Raw genomic sequence first — 21,069 nt, 5'->3', positions numbered from 1 at the left:
GGCTGCCGCACAACGATTCAAATCATAACCGCCGCAGAAATGGAAGTGTCAACATCACAGTCACACCTTGGCGATCTTGCCAGCGTATGCCGACCTCTGAAAAATGCGTCTAAAACGCTGGCGCACGTCGAATACGGTATGGGTAAGTTTTTCGTATGCGTGAATTGAACGCTAAAGTACGCTATCATACGTCGTAGTAAGTGGAGTACGTCTTGTAATTTTGAACATGTTGAAAATTTTACGACGTACTTGCCGTATGACACACGCTCCGCATGCGATGGGAATAAGTTGTACGCACGATATGCGATCATTGACACACATCGACACACGTTACTTGTAAGGTGCTCATAAGTCGAAACACGTCAAGGTAATGGTTAGCGTCAGTGTTCCAGACTCCCGGTTTTTTTTTTTTCTTCGGTATGACGGTGTTCAGTGTACAGTGCGGTTATGATTTAAATCGTTGAGCGGCAGCCTATTAATTATATTATATTATAACCGCACTAGAAATCGAAGTGTCAAAATCACCATCATACCGAAGGAAGGAAGAAGAAAAAAAAAACCAAAAAAAAAAAAAACCAGGGAGCCTGGAACACTGACGCTAACCATTACCTTGATGTGTTTCGACTTATGAGCACCTTACAAGTAACGTGTGTCGATGTGTGTCACCGATCGCGTAACGTGAGTACAACACGTTACTCATAAGTTAGAAATAAGTTTCGGGTACGCTAAACATTACCTCGACATGTTTCGACTTATGAGTAACTCACAAGTAACGTGTGTCGACGTGTGTCAACTATCTTATGACGTGCCTACAACTAATGGCCAGCGTTATGCGGAACGTGTGAGTCATACGCTGGCATAAGTCTTAAAATTTCAAGCATGGAAAATTTGAGGACAACCGAAAAGTACAACGTTTAAAGCCAGCGTACAACGACGTATGGCAGTGTTTTTCAGCGTGCTCTCAATGTTATCAAAACTTACCCATAACGTATTCGACGTGTACCAGCGTTTTCGACAAATTTTCCAAAAATCGGCATAAGCTGGCTAAAACGTCAAGGTGTGACTGGGCCTTTAGTAACAATATATGCTTTGATCACTTTGCATGACAATATAGCAGAAACTTGTGTCCAATACCATGTGCTTATGGATGTAGTAGAGGCAGCAGGTAACTCAGATGCTGCCCTCTATAGCTAATTATTTGTTACGGATACTCAAAAGGGCCAATTTATTTAATATATTATTGTCTGTAAGAAGTAGCATCCTAAAGTTTCTTAGAAATAAGAAAAAAAATACTCTATTTCAATGGATTTAGAAGAATATTTAAATAAATAAATAAACAGCTCATTTCAAATGGTGGCCATTTTGAAATTCAAAATGACATAATCCATCTATAATTCAGGTGGGTGTGTGTGTGTGTGTGTGTGTGTGTGTGTGTGTGTGTGTGTGTGTGTGTGTGTGTGTGTGTGTGTGTGTGTGTGTGTGTGTGTGTGTGTGTGTGTGTGTGTGTGTGAGACCGCTGTTTCTCGACAACCGCTGGTCCGATCTAATTGAAACTTGCCAGGTATATTGCTGGGGGCCTGAGGATGTCCCTTTTCAAGGTTTGATATTAATCGGACAAGTGCTTCCCAAGTTATGGCCATTTATTTACCAAACCAATGACAAGACACGTTGTTGCGTGGGTGTGGCCGATGGGGAAGGGAAGCTCAGCCGCCTTCCCCATTACGGATTACAACGTACGGGCTTCCGGAGAGTGATGACTTCGTGTATTCTAATAATTTCTCGATTTCTTATGCGCATTTATAGATAAACACAATGCCGCAAGTTATGCTCGTTTTCAGATGAGACGGTGCATAAATTTCGATAACATCAGAGTGCTGGTATGCTCCGAACCAGGAAGTAATTTTTTTCTCTCTCTTCTCTTCTCTTTTTTGTTTTTCCTTGCGATGACATTGCGAAAAGGCAAAATATGTTGGCGCTAATTGAATAATTGGCCATTAAAACCTAAATTGCGAATCATCGTAACTGCGAATAATATGCGAATTTCCGCGCCACGCACGTACAGGCACGCGAGAGCGAAGAAACGGCCTGTGTGGTTGTTGTTTGTTGCTCGCTGTTTGAATATTTATTTATAGTTTTTTTTTTTTATGGGCACGTACTAGTTATTTTAAATATTCATACAATAAATCATAATGTCTCTCCTATTCATGTTCACTCATATTATGGGATAAAATTTTGATATTATTTTTAAAATATGAGCAATAATTGTATTCATTGAAGAAAAAAGCATGATCATGGCAGCCATTTTGGAATTCAAAATGGCCACAATTTGACAGCTCCAAAATTGGCAACATCAATTTTTCTGTTCTGAGACATATGTAGAACATATCTAAATAGGTGGCAACTTCTCATCATGATAGTCCTACGGGCCCATTGTCTAGGACCACTCCCCCATTATGGTGTTGGCTTAATGCTCGAGTGGTGGGCTTGGGATCGTTGGTCCTGAGTTCAAATCCTGCTTTTCTGTTGAATTAATACCAGGTGGGGTTGACTCAGCCTGTCATCCTTCTGAGGTCGGTAAAATGAGTACCATTCTGCTGGTATCTTGTGTCGGAGTGGCGACCTATCCAGGATTGTGCCCAATAGCCAAGGAGACTGCTTCAGTATCACCAATGCTGTGCACAGAGTATGGTCCCAATTGATGGATGGATGGATGGATATGCAAATCCTCTTCAAATTTGTGGTCAATTGGATGGAAATTGACAATTTTGGAAATTTGGCCCATGACATTTTGGCCGACATTGACCTCAAAAATAATCGGTAGTTCAATTCAATGACCTGATATGCAAATGCTCTTCAACTTTCAAGTTAATCGGAATAAAATTGAGGATTTTAGAAATCTGGCCTATGTTGACCCTTTGGTCTACGATGACCTTAAAATAAATAGGTGGTTGAATAAATAGGTATATATATATATATATATATATATATATATATATATATATATATATATATATATATATATATATATATACAGTAGACTAGGCATAAGTCGTCACCGTCGGGACCGAGAAAAAAGTGACGACTTAGAGATGTGATGACTTGCGCGTATGCGAACACAGAATGTGTTCCGAACACAAAAAAATAGGGCTATTGTACCAAAAGGTGGGGGTTCATTGGTGAGTTGGAAAGTGATCAAGCAAAGATGGAATTCATGAATCACTTTATTAAAAGTAAAGATAATGAACAACTGTAAGACAACTCATATACCATCGGTGATGGTATGTCGACAAATTACATGACACACAGTCATCGTGGTGATGACTACCACTCAATGCCTATGTGGAAGTAAGTGCGGTAATGTACAAAACAAGCCAATATAAAACTATGATCGGACTTCAACACTAAGCTCGATCGATCCTTTACTCCTGCACGAAGTAATCCGTTATGTTTAACTGCCTCAAACTCTTGGACATCTGGTGCATGAGAAAGGACTCAAACCGGTCATTGTATTCCATGATGTTGTCTGGGCAATCCTCCACCAAAAGACAGTATCGACGCATCACATCCAGGGCGCTGAATGCCTCCTGAATAGTTGGAGGCGCGTTTGGAATGTATGTCTCCCCTGAGTCCTCGAGATCAACAATGTCCACATCGTCCACGTCACCTGTATCGTCGGAGACGTTCTTCACAGAATCCACAATTTCTGCATCAGTCATTTGTTGGGTGCTGCCTTGATGTCCACGTTGATGTATTTTTCATCCACGTTGATGGATGTCCACGTCCATGTTGATGTCCACATTAATTCAGCGTCCACGTTGATGTATTTTTCCAATGAGAGCATCACGTCTGAACCAAAGATTTCAGCGAGTCTTTCCCAGACATTGCGGAACTGGTTTCCATGGTCGTCATCGCTCTCCTCATCAACTTCATGGGTGCTGTGATCCGCATTGACAAACCTGACCGAACGGAAGCAGTTCGCGATGGCAGCATTGGAGACCTTTCCCCATGTGGTTTTGGCAGCTATCAGGGCATCCAGCAAATCCCATTTGAATGGGATTCCCTCATCTGCTGCATTCAGGCGACGCGTGGCAAGGATCTGGCGGTAGTGAAGTTTCAGGTTTCTGATGACGCCACCATCTATTGGTTGAGTGTGACTGGTAGTATTGGGTGGGAGGAATACAAGTTCTATGTTCTCCAGTTGACATGCAGGGTGAGCGGGACAGTTGTCAACTACGAACACAATTTAGCGTTTTTCAAGTGACATACGATGGTTCAGTTTCACCAACCATTGTTCGAACAGGGCAGAAGTCATCCACGCCTTTTTATTCGCTAAGAAGGCCACAGGCAGGTGCTTCACACTTTTGAAGGCTCGGGGATTCTTACTTTTCCCGATTGCATACAGAGGCAGCTAGGCGGTGCCATCCATGTTCGCTCCAACCAGCAACGTTACACGGATCTTCACCTGCTTATCACCATTATGGGAATGACCAACGAACCCCAGAGACTTTTCTGGCAGCATCTGCCAGAAAAGCCCAGTCTCATCAGCATTGTACACATCCCGAGGCTGATACCTTTCCAAGATGTCTTTCAATATGCCATTGTTCCAGTTGTGCACCACTGCCAAATCCACGCCGCCTGATTCACCGCACTTCTTGACCTTGCCGATTCCCCACCTCACTTTGAATCTGTCTCTCCAGTGCATCGGCAAGGTCTCGGCATCATCATTCCCGAGGTCCGCAGCGAATTGACGTGCCTTCAGCAGCAACATTTCACCGTCCAACCGAATATTTGGCTGAGCCGACATTTGCCGAAACCAGATGATGAGCTTCAACATCTTCGACATCTTCGACATCTTCAAAGGACACACGTTTCACACTTACCACCGGCCTCGCGATCTTTCCCACTTGTCCAAATATCTTGCCCTTATTCTTCAAGATATCATTCAATGTCTGCCGTTTGATGTCGAACTTCTCAGCTATGGCTGTTTTCTTCATCGGTGGGTTTGCCTCACAAAACTTGATAATGTCGTATTTTTCTTGGTAGGTTTTAGTTGTAAGCTTACGCTAAGTCACCATTGTCCTGCCTGCAGTGCGATCAACGTGGTCACTGACTGAGCTGAACACAGCGCAGTTATAAATAGCTTATAGTCTGGCAGCCATTGGCTAAAGTGTGTTTTGGAGTACATACGCATTTTTATTGCAGATTCTGGTAACATAGTCTATACTAAACTCAAATCCGAGTGATGCCACTTTGTCACGCTTGAGCAATTTTTTTTTAGGAGCAAAATTCAAAATGGCCGCCATCAAAACCGTTTTTTGGCCATAACTCGGCCAAAAATCGAGATATGAATCCGATTTCAGTGGCAAACCCTATGTTTTGGGGGAAAAGGAATACACTGATATGTTTAAATAAACCATATCATCCATATAAATAGTCCAAGCCTGGTGTTGGCGCAGTGGTTATGGCAGCGGCTTGGGATCCAAAAGGTCCTGAGTTCAAGCCCCGTTGGGCCACTGAATTAATACACCAGGGGGTTGACTCAGCCTGTCATCCTTCCGAGGTCGGCGAAATGAGTACCAGTATACTGGGCCGGTGTATACCCCAGTTAAAATAGGTGTACCATATCCCTGTGTGTCGTAAGAGGCGACCAGGGTTGCGTCAGGAAGGGCATCCAGCGTAAAACATGTGCCAAATCACTATGCGGATCATACGGATGATCCGCTGTGGCGACCCCTAACGGGAGCAGCCGAAAGAAGAAGAAGAAGAAGAAGAAGATCATCCATATAAATAGTCCATATTGCAATATTGGTATATCAGATACCGAAGAAATGCCCGCCCGGACACAATCAGATGCAGGAGACAGACAGAACCTACGAGAAAGATTGGCCACATGTATTGACCCTCTACAACCAGAGAATCACCCGGATGGGCTTGTGAACATTGTAACTGGAAGAATGAGTCCAAACATTGTCAACGCTGACATTTCTGTTGGCATAGGAGTCAAGCAGATGAGGGAGTATGAGGAGCAATGGCCAGACAGCTTCAACAAGCCGCTCAGCAAACAAATAGTCACGATGGCAGTGTCCCGAAAGCAGATAAAGGTCGGACAAACACCTGTATATGACACGGGGCTCATATATTCAAGAGTGTTGGGCCTTCAGGCAGTGAGGGACATCAACCTGAAAGATATCCTGAAGTTTGAGCTCACCCCAGTACCGCCTTCTATGTTTGAAGATAACGGTGACATGCGAATCACAAAATCGAAAGCAGTCTTGAAGCAGAAATTGCCGGTGGAGGTGTCTGACAGAATGTTTCCAGCTGATGGAGCAATCATTGTAGATGGTTGTGCTATGCTGTGGGTGATTCAATGGCCATCGAAAGAAACAGTAGAGGACTATGTGCAGAATCTTCTTTCTTATTTGAGAGATTAACTGAAGATATGTGATACGTATTTGGTCTTTAACCGGTAGTATGACAACAGCATCAAGAAAGTCAAGCGAACCACTCGTGCAGGCAAGGATGCCAGTCGACGACACCAGCTGAATCTCATGACGCCACTCCCTGCGCAAACGATCGTTTTGACAGTGACAGAGAACAAAGTCCAGTTAATAAATATCATTTGCAGCTACATCAAAGACCATGCTGAAGCATTTTCTACCAACACAAAGCTCATATTAACTGGACCTAACCCAATTCCTATGGAATTGCAGAATACCAAGTAGTAGAGAGGCCTGACCTAAAAACCACTCACGAAGAAGCCGATGTTATTATGGTACAATAAATGGTCCTTCTCGCCTCATCAGGAGTTCCGAGTATCCGGGTAATTTCTTACGACACAGATGCATTCATATTGCTGTTGCATTTTTACCAACTCAAGGAACTGGCATGCAACCTTGTGATGGCTGGTACAAGTCGTGACAGATCATCTGTTGACATCAAGGCTACAGTGCAGAAGCATGCACATATTGTCACCCAAGTTCTGGCAGCACATGTGGTGTCTGGATGTGACACAGTTGCCTACCTGTGGGGTGTCGGAAAAGGCACACTTGTGAAACACCTCAAAGATGGTCGTCAATTAAATTATTTTGGTGATCTTGATGCAGAATTACCAGATGTCATATCTGAAGCAACTGCCTTCTTTACTGCTTCCTATGGATCCCAGGAAACAGAAGACATGTCAGCTATTCGATTTGATGTCTGGTCTTCAAAGATGGCTAACGAGAAGCTGACATCAGCACCAGAGTTAAAACCTCTACCACCAACTACTGTGGCTTTCATCCAACACGTTCTCAGGGCGCACTTGCAGGCAGAAATATGGCGGGCTGCATTAGATCCAGACCCACCATTGATCAATCCAACAAGTCATGGATGGTCACATGAAGAAGTGTCGAGCATGTTGCTCCCTGTGTCTCTGCCTCCGGATGTCATCAGAGCTCCTGATAATGTTCTCAAGATGATCAGGTGTGGGTGCAGCTCAGTGCGACCCTGTGCAACGAATAGATGTAGTTGCTCTGTCGCCAGGTTCTCCTGTTCATTGTTCTGTGGCTGCCATGGTATGGAGGAATGTCAGAACGACCAAACAAAGTCTGTATCAGCAAGAGAAGCTGTGGAACTTGAGTGAACACTAGTTATTTGATTTATGCAGCTCTCTTGTATGTGAGATTGAGTGAAAGAAAGATTGAGTGAAAGCAGAATGAAAGAAGTTCATCAGCAACCAATCAGTGTATTCATAGTTGATAGCATGTACAGACCCCTTTGTGGATTTGATTTTGTGTAAAATTTGTGTAAACCTTGCTTATTACGTTTATTTGGTTATGTGTTAATATAATTAATTATAATTTGTAGTTTCCTAATCATTGTATGACTCAACTGTACTGTTGGAAATAAGATATACAATACAATACAATATACTGTTACAATACAATACAATATACTGTTTACCACTTAAATCAGGTTCATATAGATTTTGGGCATAGTTCCAGCTGAAAATAGTTCGGTCGATATTTTTTCAGTCAAAATATTATATCTAAATAGAAAAATTGCAATATAGACTATTATTATAAGTTGTATGGTTTATTTAAACATATGAGTGTATTCCTTGACCCCCAAAACATAGGGTTTGCCACTGAAATCGAGTTCATATCTCGATTTTTGGCCGAGTTACGGCCAAAAAACGGTTTTGATGGTGGCCATTTTGAATTTTGGTCCTAAAAAATTGCTCAAGCATGACAAAGTGGCATCACTCGGATTTGAGTTTAGTATAGTCTATGTTACCAGAATCTGCAATAAAATTGTGTATGTACTCCAAAACACACCTAGGGTAAAATTCCAATTCTGCATCAGTGTATTCATAGTTGATAGCATGTACAGACCCCTTTGTGGATTTGATTTTGTGTAAAATTTGTGTAAACCTTGCTTATTACGTTTATTTGGTTATGTGTTAATATAATTAATTATAATTTGTATTAACTGTTAATGTTCTCACGATGATCAGGTGTGGGTGCAGCTCAGTGCGACCCTGTGCAACGAATAGATGTAGTTGCTCTGCCGCCAGGTTCTCCTGTTCATTGTTCTGTGGCTGCCATGGTATGGAGGAATATCAGAACGACCAAACACTATCACTTATTGGTGTACAGTGTACACCAATGAGCGCGCATCACGCTTCCATAAAATTGGGCTTCTCATGAGACAGCAGTTCCGTGTGACGAGTTAGGCGTGGTAATTTACTTGAGTTTCCATTACGCGGGAACGGACAACATCTGACGACTTAGACAAAGTGATGACTTAGAGATGACGACTTACAGACTTTATTTAAAGGGATTTAACATTAGATAAATTCGGGACTTTTTGATGCTGCCGACTTGGGCGAAGTGACAAGTTACACACTGCCGACTTACGCCTAGTCTACTGTATGTATATGTATATACACATATATATATATATATATATATATATATATATATATATATATATATATATATATATATATATATATATATATATATATATATATATATATATATATATATACACACACAGTGGGGAGAACAAGTATTTGATACACTGCCGATTTTGCAGGTTTTCCCACTTACAAAGCACGTAGAGGTCTGTAATTTTTATCATAGGTACACTTCAACTGTGAAAGACGGAATCTAAAACAAAAATCCTGAAAATCACATTGTATGATTCTAAAATAATTGATTTGCATTTTATTGCATGAAATAAGTATTTGATCACCTTCCAACCAGTAAGAATTCCGGCTCTCACAGACCTGTTAGTTTTGTCTTTAAGAAGCTCTCCCATTCTCCACTTATTACCTGTATTAACTTCACCTGTTTGAACTTGTTATCTGCATAAAAGACAGCTGTCCACATTCAATCAATCAGACTCCAACCTCTCCACAATGGGCAAGATCAGAGAGCTGTCGAAGGACATCAGGGACAAAATTGTAGACTTGCACAAGGCTGGGATGGGTGACAGGACAATAGGAAAGCAGCTTGGTGAGAAGGCAACAACTGTTTGCGCAATTATTAGAAAATGAAAGAAGTTTAAGATAACAGTCAACCTCCCTCGGTCTGGGGCTCCAGGCAAGATCTCACCTCGTGGAGCCTCAATGATCATGAAAAAGGTGAGGGATCAGCCCAGAACTACACGGCAGCACCTGGTCAATGACCTGAAGAGAGCTGGGACCACAGTATCAAAATTAACCATCAGTTATACACTACGCCGTCATGGATTAAAATCCTGCAGCGCACGCAAGGTCCCTCTGCTCAAGCCAGCGCATGTCCAGGCCTGTCTGAAGTTTGCCAATGACCATCTGGATGATCCAGAGTAGGAATGGGAGAAGGTCATGTGGTCTGATGAGACCAAAATAGAGCTTTTTGGTTTAAACTCCACTCGCCGTGTTTGGAGGAAGAAGAAGGATGAGTACAACCCCAAGAACACCATCCCAACCGTGAAGCATGTAGGTGGAAACATTATTTGGGGATGCTTTTCGGCAAAGGGGACAGGACGACTGCACCATATTGAGGGGAGGATGGATGGGGCCATGTATCACGAGATCTTGGCCAACAACCTCCTTCCCTCAACAAGAGCATTTTCGATGGGGCGTGGCTGGGTCTTCCAGCATGACAACGACCCGAAACACACAGCCAGAGCAACTAAGGAGTGGCTCCGTTAGAAGCATCTCAAGGTCCTGGAGTGGCCTCGCCAGTCTACAGAGCTGAACCCAATAGAAAATCTTTGGAGGGAGCTGAAAGTCTGTGTTACCCAGCAACAGCCCCGAAACCTGAAGGATCTGGAGAAGATCTGTATGCAGGAGTGGGCCAAAATCCCTGCTGCAGTCTGTGCAAACCTGGTGAAGAACTACAGGAAAGGTATGATCTCTGTAATTGCAAACAAAGGTTTCTGTACCAAATATTAAATTCTGTTTGTCTGCTGTGTCAAATACTTATTTCATGCAATAAAATGCAAATTAATTATTTAAAAATCATACAATATTATTTTCAAGATTTTTATTTTAGATTCCGTCTTTCACAGTTGAAGTGTATCTATGATAAAAATTACAGACCTCAACGTGCTTTGTAAGTGGGAAAACCTGCAAAATCGGCAGTGTATCAAACACTTGTTCTCCCCACTGTATATAAATATACATATCATTGTCACCATGCTAATTGGCTGGGACCTCTCTCACTCTGATACTGAGAGTGCTGTGCAATGTGGTTCCATCTCTGACTTATTTACAGTTGTTCCTGGAGTTTGTCAGGGGTGTGTACTGGCCCCCACACTTAAGCGCTTGTATGGACTGGATTCTGGGGAGGATATCGGGGAGATCAAGCTGTGGGGCATTGTTTGGTAATCTCAAGATCTCTAACCTTGATTTCGCAGATGATGCAGTCATCTTTGCGGAGACTCCGGATGTCTTTTTGGGGGCCCAAGATGTGCTGAATGATGAGTTCGAGCTGCTGGGATTATGGGTTTCCTGGGTCAAAATTAACATCCAGGCTTTCAATTACATATTCGATGCTGCTATCCTGTCTGTACCTGTTTGTGGCAAGGATGTTGAGGTTATGGACAGATTCACTTGAACTTGGCAGTGATATCCATGCCTCCGCTGGCTGTGAACCAGAGGTCAATAGACGTCTTGGTCGGGCCTGGGGAGTCATGTATTCACTGGATCATGGGGTGTGGTGCTGTCAGTACCTGTGCATGTAGGATGAAAGTCTGCATCTTCAGGTCCTTGGTGCTTGCAGTTTTGCTCTATGGATGTGAGACTTGGACTCTGACCAGGGATCTGAGATAGTGACTGAATTCCTTTGCTACCAGGTCTCCTCAGAGAATCCTTGGCTATCGCTGGTCAGACATTGTGGCCAACGAGTGGTTGCTGAAAGAGACTGAAATGAAATTTGTGAACTGCATGGTCCATGAGCATCAGCTGCAGCTGTTGGGACATGGGGCTCGTTTTCCGGACGCTGATCCTGCTCACCAGATTCTCTCAGTGAGGGAGCCTCGTGAGCGGAGTAGGCCAATGGGCTGACCATGTGCCTCGTGGTTGCAGCAGGTTGATCAGCATCTCGAGGAGATGGGAATGGGCTAGGCATCTGCCTGGGCGATGGCCAGACGAAGGCCTCTGGAATACTGGCGGAAAGTGCATCCAGCGACACGCTGCTCCGACACATGCTCCCATTCCTGACCTGACCTGATCTCTCTCGCCAGCCATTGCACTTCTCCTAAGGACTTCTGTGACCCCATGGGACTGACCCATTAATTTTCCCACCTAGATTTCTCCCAATGGAAAATCTTCCCTTTTGGATTTGGTGATGACCAACTTCCCACAGTGGATATTGCTCATCTGATCATGTGCTTGTAAAGGTCAACATCTCTCTGGCCATTCTCAAAGAACTTGCCTGAGCACCAGCGAGCCTGGTGTTGGCTTAGTGGTTAGGGTGGCGGCTTGGGATCCTAGGGTCCTGAGTTCAAGCCCCGTTGGGCCGCTGAATTAATACACCAGGAGGTTGACTCAGCCTGCCATACTTCCGAGGTCGGCAAAGTTAGTGCCAGTGCATTGGTAAGGGGGACACTGCATCAACGGCATAGCCGCGTCCCAACCAATGATGCAACCAGCAGCCACAGGCTGCACTCGATAGAGAGAGAGAGAGCACTGGCGAGACTGGCAATCATCAACTCTGACTCTGCAACTGGACCTGACGGCATCAGCTCACATGTCCTAAAAATCTGCTCTGCTGCTCTTGCACTCCCTCTCTCTGCCCTTTTCACCATCATTTACCCGAGATAGGTCATCTTCCATCTGCTTGGAAACAACAGCAAGAAACCAGCCAACATCTCAGCATCTGCAAAAAGGTGCAAAAGTGGATCCCCTTAACTACAGATCAATTAGCTTACTTTTAATCATAAGCAAGGCCATGGAATCCATCATCGCAGTTGAAATAAAATCATTCCTTTTCTCCAACAGCCTCATCTCACATCATCAATTCAGATTCTACTCCACCTTGAACATGCTGCTTCTACTCTCCCAACAATGGATGGTGGCCCTCAATATCAGTCATGAGATCATGGCCGCCTCTCTGGACATATCTCGTGCTTTCGATACAGTCTGTCGGTATACACACCTTGGGGTTTCCTTCCCTTTGGTATACAGTATGTTGTTAGTGGTGCCGAACCCAGCCCATTCTCTAATGACTGCAATCCAAGGTTTGCGCTTCACGAGTATGAATGATTGTACCCGTCAGCTACCATCCATCCATTGGGACCAAACTCTATGCAGAGCGTTGGTGCTGCCTCAGCAGTCTCCTTGGCTGTTGGGCGCAATCCTGGACGGGTTGCCACTCCAACACAGGATACCAGCTAGCTGGCACTCATTTTGCTGACCTCGAAAGGATGACTGGCAGAGTCAACCCCACCTGGTATTAATTCAATTTCCGAGTGGGATTTGAACTCAGGATCCTGGGATCCCAAGCCCACCACCCTGACCATTAAGCCAAACACCAGGCATATCGGCTACCAATCAATTGGCTACTTGTCAGTTGGGGTCTGTGACTTCTGAGTGGTGTTGCAGTGATTACATCAACAGCGTAACGTTTTTGAAACTTTCATTTCAAATAAACAGATACAAAGTCAAACGAGGAAGTTCACCCTGACACACAATGCAGTGTCCAACAACGATTCCTGCATTGAGTTGTTTCCGCCCACTGTCTCTATCCTGCCAGCTCAACTCACTTGTGTTCACCTAATCCACCAGGGCTGTTGAACGATTCAGTCCTATTGCGGTGTTGTTCCCTCTCGTGCGCTAACCCTCTAGGTCTAGGATGATTGAAGAGCTCTAAGGAATTCTTTCCCGATACACAATCTTAATGAGTTTTAAACAACCTGATTATAATCGGCTCCACACTTTAACAACTGCTCTGGACTTTAACACCTCGTTCACTCAGAGCTAAATTGTGCACGGGGACGATGGACATGCACGTCTCATCACATGTCACCCGCCTCGATACATTTCCCTCTCGTGGGTTTATATAGTAACACAGAACAATCCCGTGCTTTCCAGAAATTGTGATTCTCATCCATACTGGAAGTTTTGTCGGAGAACGTTCCAACATCTTCACAAATCTCACCAGGCAGTTTACAATACAATACTGCTCTCTACAGTCAAAATTAACTCATTACATCAAGCAGTTTAGATTACAATTTACCGATGTGTGCTGCAGCAAACTTATAACATGTAACCATCAATTTTACTCGTTCAGGTATAGGCATTTACTCATGCTTATTCACAAATACCATAACGTCTAGCTTTTAACTGACAGTTTGGCATCCTGCCTTGCTCTCCAAACCGTCTGCTTATGGAATCCTCGGCCAACTCCACTCTTGGATTACAGACTTCCTCCATTCTCATCACCAATATGTGGCTCTCAACGGAACCCTTTCTTCCCCTCTCCCTGTCAAGACTCGAGTATCCCAAGGCAGTATCCTAAGCCCCATCCTATTCCTAATCCTCATCAATGAACTCATTGACTCTGGAGAATCCTCTTTATCTCTTTGCTGATACTCCACTCTGTGCAGTTATATTCCGCATCCTTCTGACAGACAGGCAGCAGCCTCTTCCCTTTGCTCAGACCTTGACAAAAATCGCAAACTGGTCAAACACTTGGAACATGTCGTTCGATTCTGATAAATTCCACACTCTCTCTCTCTCTGAAAAGACCGTTCCGCAAACCCTCCCATCCACTTTCTCAACAACCCTCTCAAAGATGTTCAGTCATTCAAACTCTTGTGTCTCCCTCTCAGCCATTATCACTCTTGGGCAAGCCACATTTCAAAGTTTGCCTCCAAAGCTGGATGCCGAATGGGCGTCATCCGTCAAGCAGTCCTTCCTTGGCCCACCTGAGTTTCTATCAACCTTCAAAGCTTTCATCCAAAGCTTGGAGTACTGCTCTCCCCTCTGGGCTGGCTCTCCTGCCTCACATCTTTCTCAACTCGACGCCATGGAAACCAAGGCTTTCAAGATCATTGGAACCTCTCACGATAAAGCCGAGTCGATGGGCCTATCCCTTTGCTATCCCTGACAGGTCGATGATCTCTGTCTTCATATTCCTCATTTCTGGTCTTGCACCATCTGCCATTTCCGTGCTCTGTTCCTCCCCAAGTATATGCAGGACACACGCAATCCACCAGCAACCCCCTCCGAGTGAAACTGCCTAAATCCAGAATCACTGCTTACGTCCACTCATTTTTTGCTATTCTCTCAATTGTGGAACCGCCTTCCACACTCGCTTCAATCTCATTCTTCCCACCGGGTCGTCAAGGCAGCTCTTCACCACCATCTCAGGTCATCCTCCATCCAAAGCCATCTTTTCTACACCCATTAAACCATCACCACTCCTTCCAAAATATTGCTTCTTGTCCACCCCTTGCGTTCTCCCCTACCCTTATCGTTACCTACATCGCTTGTTTGTTCATCTCCGCTCCATTTACCTTCCCCCTCCCTTGATATTTCCCTTTCTTCTGCTGTTCCCTTTGTTATGTCATGTCCTGTTCTATTCCATTATGTGCTCTAGCTCTTCCACGAGCCTAGACCGTGTATAAACAAACAAACAAACAAACAAAAAACACATTTCCAAACTGTCAATCTCATTCCTTTTCTTCACTGTTGATTACTCACATCCATATGTTCAAACTGGAAATACCAAAGTATTCACCAGCTTCCTCTTGGTACACAGCACTGTTCCCAGTGGTAAGTGAGCTTTCTGATGCCATTGGAAGGAAATTTGTGTTTTTGGATCTAAAAAAATTCAAAAAGGAAATAAGCTTTTTGTCTCCACCTTGTACTGTCTGGTGGTCCACTACAGGGTGGTCATAGTCTGGAAACATAGATAATATTATGTCATTCTGTTACAGTTTGAAGATGTCTTTGACGAAAGACGAACGCGTTGAGGTGATACTGCTAAGTGGACGCAAGGGCTGGTCATATCGACGGATTGCAGAGCACTTCAATGCATGTTATCCCAGAAGAGCTGCCATCTCCCATAGCACAGTGGGGAAGCTGGTTCAAAAATTCAAGGATACAGGCAGTGTGTTGGACATTGTGCAGGGATTGATGGAAATGCTGCATTAATGCACCATGTTCATTGCAATTTTGCATAGCACATTGAACTGTGCATTTCTAATGAGGGACAACACATTGAACATATCATGTATTGTGATGTAATGTCAATAAATCATTTATAATGTATATTTGCCTATATTCCCAGACTTTATGGCCACCTGGTAGAGCCAAATTAATCCAATCCAGATTTATCGAGCATGGTGAAACGTATGTAATGGCATTACGGTACACATTGGTGCACCAGCTGTCTCTGATTGGATGAAGTGCTCCAGATCATCATCTTGTATCTTGCAGGAAGTTTGTTAAGCCGGGTGGCCTCTCCACCACTTGATTCATCAAACAGTCAACACCGACAGTATCTCTCAAAAATATTTAAATGTTGTGGTTAACGTTATTTACAGAGAACGTTTTTTTGACACTTCACAAAGCAAAATGTTTTACCCCCAACTGTGCCGACTACCCCTCTCCACCAGCACCACAAAAACTAGCATCCGAAGCACTCCTTGCACATGAATACAGGGTGACGAGTTGTATGCCATGTGTAAGTGTGTGCTTAGCATAATGTGGAGCGGTCGCATGAACATTGCAAGGTCTGTGAGCTGGCTCTCCTGCCATCAGCCATCAGCCCGATTCAGTTTAAACTCAGTCCTGAGTTTTCGAAGCACAGCTTTAGGAGGACGATGTTCAATGTAAACCCTTGTTCATACGTATTTACAAAGATTGGGTTTGCATTTAAAACTGTTTACTTTGATGAAGCCAATTTTTAAATATGCACCAGACTGAATCCCCGTTTTTTAACCTTTCATTTTATCTGTTGTTTATCACTCTTCTTTTTCCTTTTATGTTTGGTCTTTTTCCTGCTATGCTTTGTCCTGCGTTATCTGTGCATTTTGACTAATGGTACAGCAATCAGTACATGTTGGGAGAATTAATTTTAAAACATCGCAGCCTCTCCTGCTCTCTCTTTCTCTCTTTCTCTCTTTCTCTCTTTTTCTCTTTCTCTCTTTCTCTCTTTCTCTTTTTTCCAATTCATTGTCGTTGCTTTTAAGTTTTTAATTAACTCTTGATGGCTTTGGTTTTGGATTAAAATATTGAAACTGTTATTAGTGGTGTCGGGTGTCAACGGAAGGGGATTGTGTGTGTCCCTTGGAAAGATAATCCTGGAAAAACAGAAGGGAGAGATCCTTGGCATCACGATTGTGGAATCAGGCTGGGGCTCCATCCTACCAACGGTGATCATTGCAAACCTAATGAACGGAGGGCCAGCCACGCGCAGCGGGAAGCTCAACATCGGTGACCAGATAATGTCCATTAACGGTACAAGCGTCGTGGGATTACCTCTGTCCACTTGCCAAACCATCATAAAGGTGTGCAGCCAAAGGGTGCATGCTTATGATTAGATACCTTACTTTTGTTTTTTCTTCTCTCACTCTCTCCCTCTCCCCTCAAGATTGAGGCTCTTGGAAGAGTGAGGCTCCTTTTACATGAATTGAAACAGCCAGTCAATCAGTGTCAAATGTAAATGAATATTTGGTGAAGTTACCAGCCGCATAGCTTGTGATGTCAGTTTGTCTCATGTTCCTCAAAAACTGTGTTTCATTCAACAACTCTCATGGAAAGATGATGGTGTACCCATTGTTTTTTTTTAAACCCCCTTACAAATGTATCTACAGTGCCTTCAGAAAATATTCACTCCCCTCGACTTTTGACACATTTTGTTGTGTTCCAGCCTAAATTTAAAATGGATTAAATTGAGTTTTTTTCTTTGTCACTGATCCCCATAATGTCAAAGTGGAATTTGTTTTTAATTTTAATTCTTACAAAAAAATTAATTAAAATGAAAAGCTCAAATATCTTGTCAATATGTATTCAACCGCCTTGCTATGACACTCCAAATTGAGTTCAGGTGCATCCAATTTCCTTTGATCATTCTTGAGATCTCTACAATTTGATCGGAGTCCACCTGTAGCCAATTCAATTGATGGGACATGATTTAGAAAGAAACACACCTTTCTATATAAGGTCCCACAGTTGATGGTGCATGTCAGAGTAGAAACTCTACCATGAAGTCCAAGGAACTGTCCATAGAACTCCGACATGGAATTGTGAGGAGGCATAGATCTGGGGAAGGGTACAAGACTATTTCTAGAGTGTTGAAAGTTCCCAAGAACACAGTGAGCTCCAGCATTAGAAAATGGAAAGAATATGGAACTTCCCAGACCCTTCCTAAGAGCTGGCCATCCAACCAAACTGAGCAACCGGGCAAGAAGAACCTTGGTCAGTGAGGTTACCAATAACCCAGTGACCACTCTGACAGAACTAGAGTTCCTTGGCTGAGATGGGAGAACCTGCTGGAAGGACAACAGTCTATGCAGCACTTCACAAATCCAGGCTTTATGGCACAGTGGCCAGACAGAAGCTACTCCTGAGAAAAAGGCACATAAAAGCACACCTGGAGTTTGCAAAAAGCCACGTGAAAGACTTTGAGCGCATGAAGCAAAGTATTCTGTGGTCTGATAAGATGAAAATTGAACTCTTTGGCCTGAATGCAAAGCGCTATGTCTGGTGGAAACCAAGCACAGCTCATCACCCGTCTAACAGCATCACTACCGTGAAGCATGGTAGTGACAGCATAATGCTATGGGGATGCTTTTCAGCTGCAGGGACTGGGAGATTTGTAAGGACAGAGGGAACAATGAATGTAGTTTTAAATACAGGTAAATCCTTAAGGAGAACCTGCTTCAGAGTGCAAAAGAACTTCTGCTGTGGAAAAGATTTATGTTCCAACAGAACAATAACCCCAAGCACACACCCAAAGCAACACTGGAATAGCTTCAGAACAAGAATGTGAAAGTCCCTGAGTGACCCAGTCAAAGCCCAGGCTTGATCCCATTGAAAATCTTTGGAAAGACTGCTGTTCACCGACACTCCCCATCCAACTTTTTTTTTCTTTTCTTTTTTAATGCAATGTCGAGGCTCGTCTGAGAACTAACACACAGAACGTACAACAAGGGGAGCAGGAGACAAGAGGGGTGGGAGAGGGAAGGAAAAAACAGTGGGGAACAGAGACATGATCATATCTGTGGAAGGGAGAGGGATGGGGCACAGGGTAAACAGGATGGACACGACAGGGACTTTCGGGTTCTTAAATGACAGGGACTTTCAGGAAGGAAAGCAGGGAATTTGAAGGATGGATTAACGGGGAGATGGATTATCGGGGGTGGAAAAGATCATGGCTTTGGATGGGGGGAGATAAGAGATGCTGGTGAACACCTGTTTTGAAGACCTGGAGGAAAGAGTGGGATTGAAGAGAGTGTGGGAGTTTGTTCCAAAAGGTGGGGAAAAAAGAGGACTGAAAGGGTGAAGGTGAACAGTGATTCTTTTTTTTTGGTACTTTCACCAGAAGGGGTTGCAGGTGGACCTTGAGCACACTGCGGAAATTTGGGGAGGGGGGGGACATTGCGGACAGAGCAGGGGGGGGGTGAGGCCGGAGAGGAGACTGTAGAAGCCAGAAAGACCACCGACCTGCCTGCAGTGAGAGACCCAAAGACAGCCTCATAGTGGGAGATACCAATGATCCTACATGCCTTGGTTTCCACAGCATGAAGCTGAGAAAGGTGAGAGGCAGGAGCACCAGCCCAGAGGGGAGAGCAGTACTCCATCAGGCTGTGGACAAAAGCTTTGTATGTGATCAGGAGCTCAAGTGTGCCAAGGAAGGACTTTGCACGACGGAGGATGCCCAGTCAGTGACTGGCTTTGGAGGCCAGCTTGGAAATGTGGCTTTCCCAGGAAAAATCATGGCAGATAGTGAGAGCCAGAAGCTTGAAACAAAGGATTTTGTCAAGTGGATTGTTGAGAAAGTAGATGGGGGGGGGGGGGGAGGTGGTTTCCAGATGGTCCTTTCAAAGAGACATGGTGAGAGTGTGAGATTAGTCAGGATTGAAAGACATTTTCCACATGTTGGACCAGCTTGTGATTTTATCCAAATCTGCAGAGAGTGAAGAGGCTGCTGCTTGCTGATCTGAGGGATAGCATATGGTACGGCAGAGGGTGGAGTCATCAGCAAAGTGATGAAGAGAATTTTTTTCGAGGCTTGACAGAGCTTGAGAAAATCTGCAAGGAAGAATGGGAGAAAAATCCCCAAATTCAGATGTGCAAAGTTGATACAGACATACCCAAGAAGAATCAAAGCTGTAGTCGCTGCCAAAGGCGCTTCTACAAAGTATTGACTCGGTGAGGGGGGCAGAGTATCTAGTATGTAAACTAGATATTTCTGTTTGTCGTTTTCAGTATATTTGTAAAAATTCCTATAAACATGTTTTCACTTTGTAATTTTGGGGTATTTTGTGTTGATTTTTGACAAAAAAATTAAATTTATTACATTTTAAATTCAGGCTTAACAACAAAATGTAAAAAAAGTCAAGGGATGTGAATACTTTGTGAAGGCACTGTATATGTACACAATAAGTTTTCTCCTTTTAAAAGGTTTTCAAAGCCAATCTGGAAATTCCTCCTCTGTAATGTGCTAAATTTTTGGCCAACAATGACCTCTTCATGCACAAACAGTGAAAGGGAGATACAAAATGATCTGGAATAGTTTGAAGAGTATTCCATTTGAATGGTGAAAGTGAGTTGAACATTTTTGTTTTAAATTTTAGCTGCTTTGACAAAACTACGAATGCGAGTAAAAAATTCCAATGACACAAAGCTTGGAGGTGAGGTAGATAACAGAGGGGCAGTAATCAGATGCAGGAAAGTATTGATACTTGCATAGATTGGGCAAAAGATTGGCAGATGGAATTTAACCTGAGCAAGCGTAAGGTGTTAGGGATGGGAAAGAAGAATGAAAATCGAGTTTTCAGGATGCAAGGGTAATTTTGGAGTGTCACACAGGAGAAGGATCTGGGGGTGGTAATAGATATGGAGGTAAGCGGGCAGCACACTGCCAGGCAGCTATTGGTAAAGCAAATGGGATTTTAGGTTTTATTCGGAGGGGAATAATTTATAAATCAAAAGAGGTGATGTTAACATTGTACAGGAATTTAGTGAGGCCACATCTAGAATATTGTGTGCAGTTCTGGTCACCACAGTTCCGGAAGGACATAGATGCCATAGAGAGGGTTCAGCACAGGGCTACTGGATTGATTCCAGACCTAGCTAGACTGAGCTATGAAAAGCGGCTGAAGGAGACAGGGCTTTATTCACTAGAAAGGAGGCGGTTACAAGGAGATATGATAGAGATGTTTATGATAATGAAAGGTATAAATAAAATAAGTGCAGAAGAATTATTAGAAAGTGATATGAATGATGAACAGAGTAGTGATGCACAGAGTAGACAGTTATAGGACCAGGGCCATAGCCTGAGTCAAGAAGAGGAGAGTTAAGATGGTAGTTAGGCAGGAGACTTTTACTCAGAGAGTAGTTAATGCATGGAATGGTCTGTTGGT

The 21,069-nt window shown here is 43.5% G+C and overlaps 1 protein-coding gene across 13 annotated transcripts in view; it reads left to right on the top strand.

Annotated features, from left to right (window-relative positions):
• Nucleotides 1-21,069, top strand: part of LOC147015585 (amyloid-beta A4 precursor protein-binding family A member 1-like) — a 210,173-nt gene that overhangs the window by 98,085 nt on the left and 91,019 nt on the right. For 12 of the 13 annotated variants that reach the window (XM_085850478.1, XM_085850482.1, XM_085850476.1 and 9 more), the window contains one exon: nt 16,777-16,989. The exons of the other annotated variant lie outside the window; for it this stretch is intronic. In XM_085850478.1, coding sequence (XP_085706604.1) covers nt 16,777-16,989 — 213 coding nt within the window. The remainder of the gene's footprint in view (nt 1-16,776; nt 16,990-21,069) is intronic. 13 annotated transcript variants of the gene reach the window in all.

This window comes from Eptatretus burgeri, chromosome 12, assembly GCF_056783735.1.
Source record: "Eptatretus burgeri isolate ZD-2024b chromosome 12, Ebu_testis_v1, whole genome shotgun sequence".
NCBI lineage: Eukaryota > Metazoa > Chordata > Myxini > Myxiniformes > Myxinidae > Eptatretus > Eptatretus burgeri.
Note: the sequence above shows the minus strand (reverse complement) of the source record. Positions and strands in the feature narration are given on the sequence as shown.